An 18,867-nucleotide genomic window follows, 5' to 3' on the forward strand; every position below is an offset into this window, starting at 1 on the left:
AACAGGTTAGGTTGATAAAATCATGAGCTCCAGTTTGGACATATTAAATCTGATATGCCAGCTAGACCTCCAAATGTAGGTGTCTAATAAGTAGTTGGGAACTCAGAGGAGAGCTCTATCCTACCATGGAAATAAAATATAAAAATTATTAACATTTAGGGATTTCCCTGGTGGTCCAGTGGCTAAGACTTCGTGCTCCCAATGCAGGGGTTCGATCCCTGGTCGCGGAACTAGACCCCACATGCTGCAACTAAGACCTGGTGCAGCCACATATATAAATAAATAAATATTAAAAAAACAAGATTATTAACATTTAGATGGTGTTTGAAGTCTTGAAGAGACTATCTAGATAAGAGAACCTAGTTGTTAAAGCGGGCCCAGAACTGAGCTCTGAAATATCTCATCATTTAGGGGTCCTAAGACAGAGAAGTCAGCAAAGGAGACAGGACACTTAGGCAAGAGGAAAATCACGAGGGTATGGTGTCACAGAGGCCAGTAAGAAAAGTGTTTCATGAAAGACACAGTACCACCTATGTTGAATGCTGCTAACACGTAAAAAGAGATAGTATAGAGAACTCTTTATTGAATTTGGCAACATGTGGCTTATTGGTATCCTTCTCAGGTTTAAGAGGAGGGTGAACAGATTGAAGAGGAAACAGAGGTGAGGAAATGGAGACCTCTAGTGTGGACAATTTGTTTTAGTATTGTTGCAAAGAGGAGTGAAGAAATGAGATGACTGGGTAAAAGGGAGGGTTTGTTTATTTTTAAGATGGAAATGATTCAGTAGAAGTAACTGATGCTACAGCAAGGAAAAATCCTTGAGAAGGTATGGGGGTGGTGGTGTGGGATCCACAGCACTGGGGGTGGGGTTTGCCCTTTGGTAGGGGCAGAGACACATCTTTCATGGTACCAGGAAGGAAGTCAGAGATGATGGGTGCAGATGCAAGTAGGCTTGTAGCTTCTAGTTGGATGAGAATGTTCCTGATTTTTGTTTTCTCAAAGAAATATGAGGAGAAGTCATTAGTTATGGTAGAGTGAGAGAAGAGGGTGTAGGAGTTTGAACAGAGAAAGCATGAAATACACTATCTCTGGAAGTGGGAAAGTGAACTTACTAGAGAAATTCAGTAAGATTGCCAGGGAAAGTCTAATGCTCTTTTGTGGTCTGTGGTCAAAATTTAAAGTGAAAGCCTCAGCCCTTGTTAAAGAAGGTGAATTCTTTGGTCCAACCAGAATTGGGGTTTTACCGGGTGAGTATAATGGGGAAAGAGAAAAACAAGAGTTGTGGCAATTGTAACATCTAAACTGGGTGACACGTTATGAATATAAAAATTTGAGAGTGAAAAAGTCATACACTTAATGGTTTGGCGTTTTGTTTGTTGTTTTTTGCTTTTGGCCACGCAGCACGTGGGATCTTAATTCCCCGACCAGGGATCTAACCCATGCCCCCTAAAGTGGGAGCATGGAGTCTTAACCACTGGACCGCTAGGCGAGTCCCGGTATGGAGGTTTTGACGAAGCCAAAGAATCAAAGTTACTATGTTAGTTGGGATACTTGAAATAGAGGTTTTTTAGGGATGTTATTCCTGGCAATAACAAACAGGAATAACTATATATGATGTGGGTGGGGTGGCTGACATAGGATGGAGGGAAAGATTATTGAAGGTGAGGAGGTAAAGGATTAACAGAGTATTGGGTGGTCATCCACACAGATGTTAAATGATGTACAGAAGTAGAAAGAAAGACAATGAGCCATGAGCTAGTATTAACTGAGGGAGGAATGATCCACCCAAAGGTCCATAGATGACACTACCTAGGAGAGGTATTAAGGGAAATGGCTCATGCACTTCAAAGTAGTTGGAGATTTTGAAGTAAGTAGGATGCTGTCCATTTGTTGACTCCATATAGATATATATATATTTTAAAAAATAAATTTATTAATTTTATTTATTTATTTTTGGCTGTGTTGGGTCCTCATTGCTGTGCGCGGGCTTTCTCTAGTTGTGGCGAGTGGGGTCAACTCTTTGTTGTGGTGTGCGGGCTTCTCACTGCGGTGGCTTCTCTTGTTGTGGAGCACAGGCGCTAGGCACGCAGGCTTCAGTAGTCGCACGCGGGCTCAGTAGTTGTAGCTCACAGGTTCTAGAGCACAAGCTCAGTAGTTGTGGCACACAGGCTTAGCTGCTCCGCGGCATGTGGGATCTTCCCGGACCAGGGCTCGAACCTGTGTCCCCTGCATTGGCAGGCGGATTCTTAACCACTGCGCCACCAGGGAAGCCCCATATATATATTTTTTTGAATTTTATTTTATTTTTTATTCAGCAGGTTCTTATTAGTTATCCATTTTATACATATCAGTGTATATATGTCAATCCCATTCTCCCAATTCTAGATATTTTAATATTGTAGTTTTAAAGTATCTTAATCTGTTCATAAAGTGTTTTGAGGTAGAATTAAGAAAAATGTTAAATTCCTCTGTGATTCGTGTTTGTAAATTATTAGTCTATATACACACACACAAAATCAAGGCCTTTCTCTTTGAACAAAGAGGGCACTCAACCCTATTGAGACATTTATACTGCTAGACCAAACCAGTACGCCAATGAGGTTCCAAAATGAAATCAGTAAGATGGTGTGTGTGAAATCGGTAAGATTTTATTTCTCTAAGTTTATTGGCCCAGCACAAGGCGGAAGGGATAGCAGGCACTTAATTTATGCTTTTGAACCGGAGACTGCTGTTCTTTCTGGGGAAGGACACCAGCAGGCTGCTCGTAAGGACAATCAAGAAAGAAAGGAGCCGTCTAACATCTCTCCCCAGGAGCTGATAGGGTCCTGGGTATTTGCTTTCACGGGAAAATTGCTCTGGCGAACCCATTCAAATATCTCCCAGCAAATCACCGTGGCCTACAGCCAACTCCTTTTCCGCTCATTGGCCGACTGGAAACTTCAACCACTCCACGCCTCCCGCCTCTCATCGGGAGCCAATAGGAAAGATTAGTTTTTCGTAACTTAGTGTCATCAACTACAGCACTTGCAACTGGCTTCTGGAGCTACCGATCGAGAAGTAGGCGGGGCCGTGCCAGCCGGCCTATATAAGAAGAGGACAAAGGCGGCGCGCCGCCTGTGTCATCCGCCATCTTGTGCGAAGCAAGGTGGCCTCCACGTTCCCTGAACGTCTTCTCCGCTTCTGCCTCGACCGCCCCTTGATCACAGACATGTCTCGGGACCGGTTCCGAAGTCGGGGCGGTGGCGGTGGCGGTTTCCACCGACGCGGAGGGGGAGGCGGCCGCGGCGGCCTCCACGACTTCCGCTCCCCGCCACCCGGCATGGGCCTCAATCAGAACCGCGGACCTATGGGGCCCGGCCCGGGCCAGGGTGGCCCCAAGCCTCCGATCCCGCCACCGCCTCCGCACCAGCAACAGCAGCAGCCACCGCCGCAGCAGCCGCCACCACAGCAGCCGCCGCCGCTTCAGCCGCCGCCGCACCAGCCGCCGCATCCGCAGCCGCCGCATCCGCAGCCGCCGCCGCCGCCACAGGACTCATCTAAGCCTGCCGTCCCTCAGGGACCCGGCCCGGCTCCCGTAGTAGGCAGCGCTCCCCCGGCCTCCGGCTCGGCGCCGCCCGCCACACCCCCGACTTCGGGGGCCCCCACGGGGCCAGGCCCCACCCCGACCCCGCCGCCCGCTGTCACCTCGGCGCCCCCCGGGGCGCCCCCGCCCGCGCCGCCGAGCAGCGGGGTCCCCACCACCCCCCCTCAGGCTGGCGGCCCGCCGCCTCCACCCGTGGGGGGCCCGGGCCCCGGGCCTAAGCAGGGCCCAGGGGCCATCGGCCCCAAAGGCGGCAAAATGCCAGGCGGGCCGAAGCCCGTCGGCGGCCCGGGCCTAAGCACTCCTGGCGGCCACCCCAAGCCGCCGCACCGAGGCGGCGGGGAGCCCCGCGGGGGCCGGCAACACCACACGCCCTACCACCAGCAGCACCACCAAGGGCCGCCGCCCGGCGGGCCCGGGGGCCGCAGCGAGGAGAAGATCTCTGATTCCGAGGTGAGTGTCTCCCTGAGCTACGGGCCGGTTTCCCTAAGATGGCGGCGGGCTCCCCCCCCCCCCGCGCCCTCCATTTTGTTGGAGACCGGAAAGGGCGCCTGCGCGCGTGGGTGGGGGGCGGGGCCGGCTGCTGGAGTGAGGGGCGGATGGCTCGGGTCCGCCAGCTGCCCCCCCTCCGGGGTAGGCCTCCCGGCTGGCGGAGAACTGAGGGAAGGAGGTGCTGAGAAGCTATGATGGGCCTTGTTAAAGCTAGCGGATCCTGGGAGCCAGAGTAGGGTGGAGTATAGCGTGAAATGTAGGATTGGAGAGATCGAGGGAGTCCTGGTCTTACACGCGCAGGCCCAGGGCTTGTCGACAACGGAATTTTGGTCGTTTTCTTTAATATCCCGCCACCATTTTAACTTTTGCCTACTATGATTTTGATTTTGACACTTAGCATAAACGGCTGACGAGGTTCCTGGTATAGAGTTTACTCTATAGAGAGGTCTGTGGCTGTTCTCGAGAGTATTCTGGATGGTTTAGGCTCTTTGATGTTCGGACTAATTACATTGGAAATCCCGTAAATGTAGTAGCATCTTTGACTTTAAAAAGAACAGGAGCGCAACGTGACTGTAACATACCCAGTTTGGGAAAAACGAAAATTATTATTGGGTCTTCCTGTTTGCAGAGGAAACTGGTATCTGAAAATTCCTTTCCTTTTTCACTAGGGGTTTAAAGCCAACTTGTCTCTCTTGAGGAGGCCTGGAGAGAAAACTTACACACAGCGTTGTCGGTTGTTTGTTGGTAATCTACCTGCTGATATCACGGAGGATGAATTCAAAAGATTATTTGCTAAATATGGAGAACCAGGAGAAGTTTTTATCAACAAAGGCAAAGGATTCGGATTTATTAAGCTTGTGAGTTTTTTTTGTTTTGTTTTGTTTTTTTGGTGAAATTAAAAGGGTCTTTTTTTTCCTACAACAAACATAGTGTTTTTTAAACCAACAAGAATAAATTAATTTTTAAATTTTTCATCATTCACACAAAAGTTGCAGCTGCTGTACAGTGCATAATTGTTGGTATCTAAGAAAGGAAGGGAGTGGGCGGGTAAGGTATTTACCTCCCTCCCCTGAATGGTGTAAGGGAGGGCTGCCTGGAGATAGTTGAGCTGAGAGGTGTCAGAAGAATAGGATCGGGAGTTAGGCTTATGGCAATTTTAGGGTGGGCATTAGCCAGTTTTGAGGTCATTAACGTGACTGTATGTCTTGATGCTTTCAGGAATCTAGAGCGTTAGCTGAAATTGCTAAAGCTGAACTTGATGATACACCCATGAGAGGTAGACAGCTTCGGGTTCGATTTGCCACACATGCTGCTGCCCTTTCTGTTCGAAATCTTTCACCTTATGTTTCCAATGAACTGTTGGAAGAAGCCTTTAGTCAGTTTGGTCCTATTGAAAGGGCTGTTGTAATTGTGGATGATCGTGGAAGATCTACAGGGAAAGGCATTGTTGAATTTGCTTCTAAACCAGCAGCAAGAAAAGCATTTGAAAGATGCAGTGAAGGTGTTTTCTTACTAACAACGTAAGTTTTTATGTTTATTCTAATAACTTTTATTTATTAACTTGTATGAAGAAAATGCAATGAAACTGGAACAAAATTAAGATGGAACCATTTTTGTTGTTAGAACTCCTCGTCCAGTCATTGTGGAACCACTTGAACAGTTAGATGATGAAGATGGTCTTCCTGAAAAACTTGCACAGAAGAATCCAATGTATCAAAAGTAAGATCCGTTGAACTTTTGGGCAGTTTTTAATTTAAGTGTAAACGAGAACTTGCTAGAGTAATTTTTCAGTTTTGCTTAAAATATGCAAAGTTCTTTGAAATGGATGGGCATAATGAAAACCTCAGGCTCAGAAAACTAGAGGTTTTGAAGCAGTTACTCAAATACCTAGTGTTGTTTCTGAGGTAGGTATATTTCACATGCATTCTTGTTTTGTTCTTATAGTTGTTAGGATGTGTTGTAGGTATCCTCTTTTTTTTTTTTTTAATTTATTTTTGGCTGCGTTGGGTCGTCGTTGCTGCACGCGGGGGCTTTCTCTAGTTGCAGAGAGCGGGGGCTACTCTTTGTTGCGGTGTGTGGGCTTCTCATTGCAGTGGCTTCTCTTGTTGCGGAGCACAGGCTCTAGGTGCACAGGCTTCAGTAGTTGTGGCACGCGGGCTCAGTAGTCGTGACTCACGGGCTCTAGGTGCACAGGCTCAGTAGTTGTGGCGCACGGGCTTAGTTGCTCCGCGGCACGTGGGATCTTCCCGGACCAGTGCTTGAACCTGTTTCCCCTGCATTGGCAGGAGGATTCTTAATCTCTACGCCACTAGGGAAGCCCGGTATCTTCATATTTAAGGGTTGAAAAAATATTTCTTGAATCAGAATTTGGCTAGGGAAATGAGTTAGAAAGTGAGGAAGGTAGGATTTTATCGTCAGTGCCCATGTTACTGTTGACTGTGTCGTTCTGGAACATGTATTGTTTTTGCTGTAAAAATACCTTAAGAATCAAGGTGATCTATACTTTTCAGTAATTCTTAGCAGTAACAGGCCAGTGAAGGGACTAGTGTTTTTAGGGGAAATCAAATATATTTCTCGTGTGCATCTATAAATTGGTTCATATTTAAATATTGTCAGGGAGAGAGAAACCCCTCCTCGTTTTGCCCAGCATGGCACATTTGAGTATGAGTATTCTCAGAGGTGGAAGTCCCTGGATGAAATGGAAAAACAGCAGCGGGAACAAGTTGAAAAAAACATGAAAGATGCAAAAGACAAATTGGAAAGTGAAATGGAAGATGCCTATCATGAGCATCAGGCAAATCTTTTGCGTCAAGGTAAAGGACTCTCTGTGAACATTACTGTTAGGGTCGTTTGCCTTTTGAACTTACTAGAATTTCATTAATGTGAACGTATGACAAAATTTTCCAATGTTCAGATCTGATGAGACGCCAGGAAGAATTAAGACGCATGGAAGAACTTCATAATCAAGAAATGCAGAAACGTAAAGAGATGCAATTAAGGTAAAATTTTGTTAAATTAAGTGTTCTGCATTAAATGTACCTAAATTTTGCAGGTGAGTCAGATGAAATACAGAGGTGTTGAATACTATGGCAGCGTCAGTTTAATGCTTAAATTGAAATAGAGTGTAAGATTTTTGTTATAAGGCTCACTAACTTTGCTGGAATACCTTTAGGGCTGTTCTTAGTCACTGTCCCAGCCTTTGTGTGTATTTGCTGTAACCTAGACTTTGTAATGCTCTTAAACGAACTACTAGTTTTTTTCAAATTGAATTTTTAAAATGTGGATAAAACTTTAGTTTTTACGTTTGATGAATGTTTCTAGGCAAGAGGAGGAACGACGTAGGAGGGAAGAAGAGATGATGATTCGTCAGCGTGAGATGGAAGAACAAATGAGACGCCAAAGAGAGGAAAGTTATAGCCGGATGGGCTACATGGATCCGGTAAGTAAACTTCTTTTGCAGTGTAACTGGAGTTTTCTACAAAGTTTGTAGACATCTAGGATGAAATTTTATTCAGTTAAATATAACCTTTCATATTATAGCCATTCTGCCATTTTTTCTCTTTTTAACCCAAGTGTATTATGATGGATATGCCTTTTCCGTTGAGTTTTATCTTTTCCTTGGGTGGGCCAAAAGATTTCATTGGTTGGGAAGAAGTTTGCTTTATAGGTCTTTTGATAATGGAGTCTTACCTGGTTTCAGAATACTGATTTTTAAAATTACCTTATTTTTTTTCCCTTTAAGTTGAAAAACAATTTTTTTTTAAGCTTTGGAAATTCTCTTGTACTCAAGAATGCTTGGTATGGGTTTAGTACAGGTGTATGAACGGGTTTTTTTTCTTTCAGAGAGAAAGAGACATGAGAATGGGTGGTGGAGGAGCAATGAACATGGGAGGTAAGAATGAAAATTAAATTAGTAATACCATTGAAGAGCAGTATTCTGGTTGAGTTGTAACCAGCATTTTTGTTTCCTAGATCCCTATGGTTCAGGAGGCCAGAAATTTCCACCTCTAGGTGGTGGTGGTGGCATAGGTTATGAAGCTAATCCTGGAGTTCCACCGGCAACAATGAGTGGTTCCATGATGGGAAGTGACATGGTAATGTATCCTGTGGGACATAGTTCAAAAGGAAATTCTCGTTTTCACAACTTATGTGTGTGTGTTTTTTTGTTTTTGTTTTTGTTTTTAAGTAGGTGACTGGACCTCTTTTAGTTCCCCCATCATGTAAATCATAGTATTGAGGAATACTTTGGCAACATAGAAGAACTCAATGTGGTAACCTAAACAGATAAGGTTGCCAACAAAAAGTCAATGCTTTTAGTAATATGTTGGAATTATCTTTGGCAATAAGTAGACTTAGGTGCTTTCCATTATATTGCTTGTGTACTTTTGCACTATAGCTCATGGCAAATCCAAATTCTAAATGTTAGATAATGTAACATTATTCTACATCCACGTGAGAGTAATCAAATGGCAAGCTGTCATTCGTTAAGCTGGTATTTGCCATAAGTGTGAATCAGACTTGTTTGTAGCTTTAGGCATGTTTTAGCAACGTGTAGGACTTTGACCTATATTTGGTGTGACTTCTACCCATGAAAAAGGAATTGTTTAGTCTTCGGACTCGTCGTTTCCCACCTGTTGGGCCTGTCTATAGGTGTACCTTCTGAAATAAACTGACATCTCTGTTTTGCTACAGGGTAGCAAAAGTCAATGATAATTTTAAGCATACTAGTTGTGTGCATTTGATCTGAACCTTCTTGATGCTGTCATATTTTAGCTGTACAGGTAGCCTGTCAGGATACTTTAGAACAACCAAGTGAATTGGTCTGAGTGGCTGTGTTAGGACTTCACAATCCTTAGAAGAACTGAGTATTGGCTGTAGAGGTGGGTTTGGAGAAAAGTACATTGTCACAACTGAATTGAATCTGATTAGTTCACCTACAGGCTTTTGGCAAAGGAGGGAAGCTGCAGCATATATAGCTCACTAGATTCATTTTACAAATAAGAACATAAGGATTTAGAATGGGGCCTCATGTATTTAAAATCTACTTAAGGCTTTTGAGAATTAGAATCATAAATAGCCGGTTGGGTTAAATGTAGTGCTGTTAGCTTTCTTCAAATTGAATTTTAAAAATAATGTAGGTAACATTTTGGTTTATATCCTTCCTAATAGGCAGGTGTAGGTATGTATCAAATTTGTAACTGTAATTTGACATGATGTTCCCACAGTTAAGATTCTGTAGTCCATGTGACGTGTAGCTCCTGGGTTCTAAGATACTGTAATAACATAGTTGTAAAACCCCCAAATTTCCTTTTTACCTTTTTGAGATAAAACATACAATACAATGCGCTGAAAACCTAAAAATGTTAGGATTTTGAAATAGTTTGAAGGATTAGGATTTAGTCTTTTTATAGTAGCCCTATAGTATTTTGTAGGAAGCATGTTGAAATCATTTATAGGAACAGTTAAACCCTGATGCCGTTTTAGTTTCTGGGGGGTTTTTGTTCTGGTTTTGGGGTTTTGTTTTTGTTTTTGTTTTTCCTAGCAATACTCTGAATAACTGGTCTGTTTTAAATGGAATTTGAAAGATAGTTCAGGCTGCTGTGCTTTTGCATATTTATAGGGTTTTTCTGTTTGGGAACATAGGTTTCTAGGACTAGAAATACCTAAAACTAGATGGAATAATGAAGTCCTGCTTTATTGCAGTCATTTAAGCTTGGTGTTAATGCTGTTTGGGAGACACCCAAAAAAAACACGGAATCATAACTGTCAGTGGACTTTTCACAGACCTGAGGGGAAAGTTGGGCTGTTACGAGGGTGGGCTGTATATTCAGTCAATTTGCAACTATAGAGAACAGTACTGTGAACATAATTGTCTTTGGTTATACAGTGATGGCTCTGAAGGTGGTATACCTGTGAGAATATGGCAACACACTTTTAAATCAAGTTACTGTGCCGGTTAAGTGACTAAATCTATTAGTCTTTTATTCTTTTTCTTTTTGTAGTCTGGTAGCATTTTATTAAAACTTTGAACCTTTTAAGATTTCTGCAACTTAGCAGATGTGTCTTAAGATCTTGAAAAGCACCAGGTTTCTTATGCAGCACATACCACTAACTGGTGAGTAGGTCTTTGTCACTTCATTGAGTGAATTGAATCTGTCTGGTTGGGCTTGTTAGGCTTACATGGAAATTAAATTTCCTGTTCAGACCTTGAAAGTGAGAAGTGTGTAAGCTTTTCAGTGGGTTAATCTGATGTGAAATTTCTTAAAACTCATTTTGGAATGGGTTTTCACATCTGCACTAATTCTTAAATTTTTTAGCACTACAGGGAAGATCTATTCTTTGAAACAGGTGTATGAGAATGGCTCAAGTGGGAACATACCACAAGGCATGTATTATCGTAAACTAATTTTCAAATTACCCTTTTTTCCTTTCTATGTTCCCGGTACCTGTGGATCGACTCATTGGTGATTGTATCGACGAACGTTGACTACGGAACCTTCTAAAATATTTACTTAACACACATGGACATCAACTACATATAATGAACTGTTACTTACTGTTCCAATAGCGTACTGAGCGCTTTGGGCAGGGAGGTGCGGGACCTGTGGGTGGACAGGGTCCTAGAGGAATGGGGCCTGGAACTCCGGCAGGGTATGGTAGAGGGAGAGAGGAGTATGAAGGCCCAAACAAAAAACCCCGATTTTAGATGTGATATCTAGGCTTTCATTCCAGTTTGTTTTTGTCTTTTCTTGTTTAGATACCAATCTTTTAAATTCTTGCATTTTAGTAAGAAAGCTACCTTTTTATGGATGTTAGCAGTTTATTGACCTAATATTTGTAAATGGTCTGTTTGGGCAGATAAAATTATGTAATGCAGTGTTTGAAACAGGGGAATTTTTTTTCCTTTTTTTCCTTCTTTTTTTTTTTTTTAAACTGTATAATGTCCCTCAATTTATGGCAGTGTACCTTGTGCCACTGAATTTCCAAAGTGTACCAATTTTTTTTTTTTTACTGTGCTTCAAATAAATAGAAAAAATAGTTAAGATTTTGATCTTCAACTTTGCCATTCATGCTTCTATGCACATTAGGCTAGGTATTCCACTTGGAAAGCGTAAGAGTGTCTAGGCCTTTGAATGGCATATGCCATTTCTGGGAAATGTATTTGTAGGCTAAGTATTGCTTTCTACATTTAAGTACCCCCTTGTTTTAAAAAGAAGAAATGCATATTGAAGTAGTTTCATGATTTGATTTGTTTGGCATTATAGGAAGCAAGCCGGTGCTAAGTATTTTTAAATGGCTGTGTAAGCAAAGCTGAACTGTAAATCTTCATTCAGGAATGTGTATTAAGATTATGGAATGGGTGTAAGACTATTGGTAGGGGGAGAAAGTGGGTATGACTTAAATGGATCTTTTATGGCCCTATGATCTATCCTTTCCTTGAAAGTTTCTGAAGAACAAGTGGAAAGATCATTTTGTTGCATTCCTCCATTCTTGTTTTTTTAAAGAACAAGTCCCAAGCCCTATGAACGGCTTGTATTGAACTTTCACATTTGAATTAAAGATTGTTAAACATGAAGTCTTTTCATGTATTACTTCAAGTGATTTATAAAGATGGGGTTTAGTCTGAATAATTCAACTCGAAAGTAAGGTATAGTCATCATAAAGTAGGTTTGGCTATGTACACATTTGTACTCTGTAACTTTTACATCTCCTTGTGCTACTTCTGTTGGGCAAAAATCTGTAGGACTATAAAAAAAAACCTATTTTCTTTTCTAAGAGCTGGTAGTGACTGTTAATAACAAATAGGGTTGCAGAGAACTATTCTTACTGTGAAATATTTTTAACCTGTTTTTCCATAGTTTCCTTTTGATGTAGCACTAAATCTGGAGAGTTGCTCCTGCTACACAGTACAAATATTCCTTTCTCCCACCATAAAGCTTTGGAGCTTTTCGATGGTGTTGTCAGTTTATCGTCAACTTCATTGAATCTCCTTTCATTAGAGACATTTTGACTTACTAATAAAATAGATCGTTACTGTTGTCTGTTAGTACAATGGGAACCTGCTTTCCCATGTTTATATTGTTAGCAGAGGAATAACTTCCTAAAAGTAGTAGGTAAGGTAACTGAATGGTTTGGCTTTGTTCTTAGTTATGTTTCCATTCAAATTTGTACATTATAGAACTCTTACTATGGAATGTGTCTTCCTCCTTTTCACCTCTGTTGGTGTTAATTGGCAAACGTAAAATTCTAAACCAAATCTTTGTTTAAATACTGAAGGCTTAGTATTGTGCCTGAGTACAAAGGGAAACCTGTTGTTGAAACAATTGAGCACTTGTGCATAGGAAACCTGTTAATACTAAAAGTAAAACACTAGTGGGGTATAAAGGCATGCCACCGAATTCTGGTTGTGTGACTGACAGGTACCTGGTGTGCTAATTAAGGGAGAGAATCTCATTAGAAAATGTTCATTATTTCTGTTCACCAAGACACTTGGAAATGAGTAGTTCTACCATAATTATATCAATGAGGAAGTTTTGTCCCAAGTCAAGTTATTAATTGGTGATAATGTATGAGATTTTCTGTACCGGAAACAAGGGTCTTGATTTGAAAGGAGTCCATTACAATTTGATTGAATTGTATGGTAGGGACTCCACTAATGATAAGAAAATAAGGGGTGTTCATGGGACACCCACAGAGGGTGAACTTGAATGTGTGGGCGGGGGCTGGTGGGGAAATGGAAACATCTGCCTATAAAATTAATGTTTCAGTTTATTTTTCAGATTACATGCCTTTCTTTATAAGGGATGCTGGCACAGACCCCTAAAATAAGCTTTTGGTAGTACTGTACCTTTGAAGAGTGGTGAAGGATGCTAATGGATAATCTCCTGAAAGTTGTGGTTTTGATAGCCTTACTGTGTAGAATTGCTAAACGTTGTTTAGCAAGTAATGTTGCTTAGTTTCAACTAAGTTTTGACTTTAATCACTGAAACAGCAGTGTACCAAGGGTCGTAAGCTACTCAAATAGACTTTCAACAAGTCTTGGAATGTATATGATAGTTTTTAGCCTAATGTGAATTTGAATCATCTTTAAAAGTAGATTCCTAAAAGCTGATTTATGAAACTTGGGGTGGGAAAGGGAAAGTAGTACTTTTGAAGTATTTTAGCCATTTTTCTCATTTAAAGAAACCACCTGCCCCCGTTTCCTCTTCTCCACTTTCTCTCATAATTTTGTTTTAAGAGGAGCACTGATTGTTTTTAAACTTATTACTCCTCTTATAATTCCTAATCTTTAAAAACTGCATTCTCTAAGAGATCCCAGTGTATTTAATAGGTGTTTTAGAAACTTAACCCATTGGCTCAACGTTTAGTGAAACCATAATCCTCTTTACTTAGATAAACTTCTAAGAAATACTATAAGCCCCACCACTCTTTATTAGATGTATTATATCACTGATATAAACAGACAATAATTTGGGAAATTGTAATGTTACGCCTGTGCAATTTTTATAAGTGGCATATTATGGCAGATAAAAATTTAGATACTTGGCTTTTCTTGGGCAAGCCACTAAGTTGTGGCGGAATATTTTCTGGTGTTCTTGGACTGCAATTATGCACTATTAAAGTAGTGGCCTGCTACATAACTGCATTTAGCCAGCATTTCTGCAGTGCGTAACTGTGAGGAACGTAGTACCGCAAATGGCAATGGACATTAGGACCCGGATGTAGTATTCCTGCTTGCTCCGAGATTCTCATTGCCGACTGCATACAGGTAGGTAACAAGCAATATAATCTAACTTGGTGACTTGCTATGTACTTTTATTCCGTGGGCATTCTGACATCATACTTCTGACAATGAAATTACAGTGCAGCACCTAACACCTGTATGATAAAGCTAGCTTACATCAAAACTGCGTGGGTTTGGGTTTAGAGCTGTAATTTGTCAGGCAGAATTCAGTGCTGTTGCAGTTCTCAGATAAAAAGTGCAAACTTGATTATTTGGTATATCTGATTCAGTTGTGTGGTTTTTAGTTGCATTGTAACTGAAGATAACATGAAACACATCAGTGGTGTGGGGGAGGGGACCATACCATACTTGGGAAGTAAGAGTGCTTTTAAGCATCTTGACACAGACTGTACAGCATGTGATAATTAGTTTCTTTTGTAGCAAACTGACCTGCCCATAGGTCAGCAATATCAATTTGAGTGTAATCTTGGTAATTACTCTGCAGGTTGAGTGAATTAAGACTAAAAGAACAGTTTTTTTGTAATGTGATTTAAAAATTTTTTTAAATGGGCTCCATGGGAACACCTTTGTTACTAACTTGGGGCATAGATGGGAATCTAACATGAATAGTTCAAGTTCTGTGATTTGTCTAAATATGTTTATACTCTAAACCTGGGGGAAAGTGGTGTGGCATGTTGACTTGCCTTTTGAATACATGTTGGGAATCATTTCCCAATCATAAGACTTCGTCGTATTCTGTAGGATAACTGCAAATGTTCAGAGTAGCTTTTTGAATTTGGTTCCCTTAGCTTTAGGGATGTGATGTTACAATCCAAACTGTTCGATTACCAAAACAATAAGTCTTCAAAAGCACCTTTCTTTGTTGCTTAGGATTTAAGCTTTGCATCGACTGTTGTTCCAGACCTCAATTCAACTGAACGTTGGTCTATGAACTGGTTTTTAGCTAGCATGCATGAGAAACAGCTTTCGTGTATAATGTTTTCTGCTCTGTAACTGGAAAGTTTGGTTTATTTTGCGTAAATGTTGGTAAAACTCTTCATGACTATGAGAATTTTCTTTCATTGTATCAAGAAAAATGGCTTGTTCTTTGGCAAGCGATTCACAAGGTGGGGACAAATTTGTACTTTAATACGTAGTCCATTCAACCAAATGACTTGACTCTCCTGCTAGATGAAAGAGCAAATGGTGACTAGTTTAGCTCTCTATATTAGTAATGCAATGCATATCAAACATAATGCTCGGTATTAGTGACAAGAGTGTCACTAAATTGGCATGCAACCCTGATGGGGTTTTCCTGTGGCATAATCCATTAAGTCGGTGGCCAGCACTTGCTACCGTGGTTCAGTGATTGTTTAGAAATAAAAGCGCAGGTTTGTTTCTTAACAGTCAATAACAATTTTGAGAGAATGTACTTGTTACAATATATGGACATCATTGGGGTGGGGGGGTAATTTTGCTTCATTCTGCTTATCTCAAGATGAATAGGCTTTTGCACTTTCGATGAGAAACCTGTGACTTTAGTCAATTCTTACTAGTTTTGATTTGTATGTAGCTGTAATTTGTGAATCTTAGTGCAGAGGGTCTTAAAAAAAATCACTGAGTCAAAAAGCTGGGGATAAATGGGTTTCAGTAATAACTCTATATACTGAGGTGCTCGCATTGTATTTCATAGTCTTTTCTTGTTACAAACCAAAATTATTTTTAATGAAACTGGTCGGAAGTTCAGAGGTGTGATGCCAGAATGCATTTTCGTACTGTTAGGCCCTTGGAACAGATACCGGTGCTTTATGAAAGATGAAAGAAATGCGGTGGGTGCTCTTCGCATAAGGTTGCAAAACCTACAAAGAATGCATAATAGTTTCACTTTTCCCCAATAAAGAGATGCGTGTGACTAGTTTTGGACTTTTAACCTTAATGGGGGTTGCATGTTTCCTATTGTTAATCATTGTCAGCTGCAGTGACATGATACACAGTCCTGCATTTACTGCCTTTCCCTTAATGATTTTGGATAGGTTTTAGAGAGCCAGGATGTTTGTTCTGGGCCTTTATTTGGTTTTGGCTTTAGCTGATAATGTTTCAGTGCTCTGTCAGCTAGTGCAGTTCTCAAATGGCTGCCTATTAGGGAAAGAATTCAGAGGATTTGGCTGCTCCTAATCATGTGTCATTGCTGCTAGATAATGATTGGCAATTTTTAAGACTCAACTGTGGAAATCTCACAGTTGGTAAACCATCAAACAAAAATGTTGCTTTTGAACACCAGTGCTGAAAAGATTTATTTGGAGGGTGAAAAAGGGGCCGGATGCAGCATAGGATAATCTGGAGAATGGAGGAAGAATGCAAAACGATATAGTATCCCTTATGGATGGTACATGTGCAACAGGGAACTATTTCATATACCCTTGGCAGTCGCTGATAATCAGGGAGGAAGAAAAACCTGGAATTTGAATTAAGGCTGATCTTTCTGGTTTTTGTGCACTGTGGCCCTGCCAGGCATATATAGTGAAGGTGAATGTCTTCTCCCTCAGAAAAACTCAGGTTCCTTGCTGTCCCGATAAGGCATAGCTTCCCTGCCCTAATAACTTAAAACTCAGTGAGGACTTACGAGGGAAAGAATGAGGCAAATATATAGGATTGCAGGATAACAACTGCATTGTTGTGTACTGTGGAAGGGGGAGGGCACTCTTGGTGGACTCCTGCTGAAGGTGGTCAGTCCACCTGAGAATGGAAGACATGCTTGGTGGGGAGCAGGGTACGTGCTTTTATATGAAAAGAGCCAGTGTTAAAACTCACTTGGTAAGGTAAACGTTGTCACATACCTTCACATAAGGGATAGTATATTTTGGGTTGCAGTCAAACTTCATTGTGGTCAGACTGGTGAAAATGCAGTTAGGCTTTTGTATTTTAAAGAAGATACAGTTCTCATTCGAATTCAGGTGTCTACTGCTACCTTACGTCAGAATGATTTTAGATTTTTCCCCCCATGAAGTTTCTTCCTATTTTTTATGCTGTAACTTGCCCCCAATCTTTGTCTCTGGAATTTACTCTTTAAATTTTGAAATTAACTAGCATTTTCAAATCTTTATGCCCTTGTCTTTCATATTAACTTTTTTTTATTATTCTTTAGGTAAGAATGATTGATGTTGGCTGATATTGGAGTGTTCATTCCGTTGAAGTAAGTTTCCTTGGAAGTCTTAACCTGTAGAGGATTTTGGGTTTGATTCCTATTTAATGATTAAATAATTTAATTTAGCTATGTGGGGTGAAAACTGTTTGATATTTTTTTTAAGATGTTCACCTCTCCTAAGATAATACCCCCTTTTTTTTTTTAATGTGTGCATGTGTGTGGGTGTATGTGAGTTGGAAAGAGAAAAGGTTGGGATTATTTATTACAAAGATGTCAGACCAATAGAAGAAAAAGATGAAAGATTTAGATCAGAAAAGAAGGCTTGAATTAGTGGAGACATGTATTTTCAGTACTTTTAAAATCAACTTTGGACCAATTCAAAATCCCATTCCTTTTTACATAATAAATTGTGAGGAACAGTTGTCTAGTCATTGGTAGGAGGGAAAACCTGTTTTCAACAGGTTTGTTCAACCTGTTGTTGATGTCAGAATAAAATGTACGTGTTAAAAATTAGTAAAAATGTAATATATGCTGAATGTTATTTTAACACAGTTAATATTTTAATGATAGGTGGATAAGATATTTGTTCTCAAGACATCACACAGCATGAGCTGATCAAGAAGGAAAGCTACAACTTGATAGACTGATGAATTATCTAGGTAAGTTGAGTGATTCTTACTCTATAAACTGCCTTCAGGAGGACTCTTGGGTGGTATAAAAATAACTAGTCATGTGGATATCTCATTTTAATTTCTTCTACATTAAAACTTTCTTACAGGAAATATGTTTTTATAGCACACACTTAAACATTTAAACATTTTTACAGCCTTCTGAGGTGTGGTAGACCTTGTCTGTTTGGCTAAAGCCTCACAAAAACAGGACTTAAATTTTAAATAAAAATATATATCTGTAATTCACCTCTGGGTCCACAAGACCATGTAGAAGAAGGTTCAGAAGATTTGAAGTTCCCTGTTTTTCATCAGATAGTTAAATGGTGGGATTACCTATAGTTGAGAATAGACAGAAAATAAAATAAATATAGATGATGGTCTAGAAGGGTTGGCAGTTTTAAAGGGCAACTCAACTCTGCTGTTCTAGCTGGAAAGCAGTCGTAGACAGATGGACATGGCTGTGTTCCAATAAAACTTTTTTACAAAAAGGTGGCTTATAGATGAGGTACCTTACTGTCCCTTCATCTTGTAGAAATTGCATTCGTTCAGGGTATCACTTAGGTATAAAGGGCTGTCATAATCAGTTTGAAATTAACAAAAACGGGAGAATTGAGGCTATATCTTACACCTAAGAAGAGGGTGCCAATTAATGGAGTGTCTTGAATGTTAGAGATCTGCCTTGTAAGAAAGTTCTTGTAGAAAATGGAAGTAAAATTTAATAAACTCACTGGGTGAGTCTGATATTAAAATCATTTCTGCTGCTTTAAGCCTTAGTTATCTAAAGATCATTAAATACTATTACTACCACATTCCTTGATTAATGTTACTTTGCTGTTAGGAAGTTTACTTGGTTGATGCTGATAAATATTTGAGACCTTGATATGTGATTCTTAGGTCTTTTGGAGTAATCGTTTCCTTTAATTGGCAGGATCAGGTGAACTATGTCCCGAAAACCAGTGAGGAAGAGAGAAAAGAGGAATAAACAACCTGTTGTTTAATAAAGACATTTTAAAATCAGATTGTCCTTCCATTTGTTTTGGTTTTGTTTTTAAGTAGAGGACTCTTCCGTTTTCTAGAATTTTCTATATATGTCAGCAACTTGTGTCTAGGTGACATTTAAAAAGTCATTCCATGTTGTAAGTGTAAAACTACATAATTTAGGACTACTTCTTGAGGCCTTTTTGGCAGAGCTGCTTCAGCGTCTTAATTACTAATCAACCTGATGGCCCTACACTATCGAACTCACCTGATTTAG

General features: G+C 40.5%; 1 protein-coding gene across 2 annotated transcripts; it reads left to right on the top strand.

The window, feature by feature from the left end:
* The first annotated feature begins 3,090 nt into the window (after positions 1-3,090).
* Positions 3,091-18,629, top strand: SFPQ (splicing factor proline and glutamine rich). Of its 2 annotated transcripts, XM_082415984.1 has the most exons (13): positions 3,098-4,033; positions 4,741-4,929; positions 5,291-5,592; positions 5,696-5,791; positions 6,689-6,885; positions 6,987-7,071; positions 7,394-7,511; positions 7,916-7,964; positions 8,045-8,166; positions 10,641-13,841; positions 16,942-16,989; positions 17,512-17,600; positions 18,541-18,629. In XM_082415984.1, the coding sequence occupies exons 1-10, from the start codon at positions 3,209-3,211 to the stop codon at positions 10,776-10,778; spliced, it is 2,121 nt and encodes a 706-aa protein (XP_082272110.1). In that variant the 5' UTR covers positions 3,098-3,208; the 3' UTR covers positions 10,779-13,841; positions 16,942-16,989; positions 17,512-17,600; positions 18,541-18,629. The 2 variants fall into 2 exon arrangements, with proteins under 2 accessions (XP_082272109.1, XP_082272110.1); XM_082415983.1 differs by lacking the exon at positions 10,641-13,841 and having other exon boundaries at positions 3,091-4,033.
* The last annotated feature ends 238 nt before the right edge of the window (positions 18,630-18,867 follow it).

Source organism: Balaenoptera physalus (genome assembly GCF_965194825.1).
Source record: "Balaenoptera physalus genome assembly, chromosome: 1".
Lineage (NCBI taxonomy): Eukaryota > Metazoa > Chordata > Mammalia > Artiodactyla > Balaenopteridae > Balaenoptera > Balaenoptera physalus.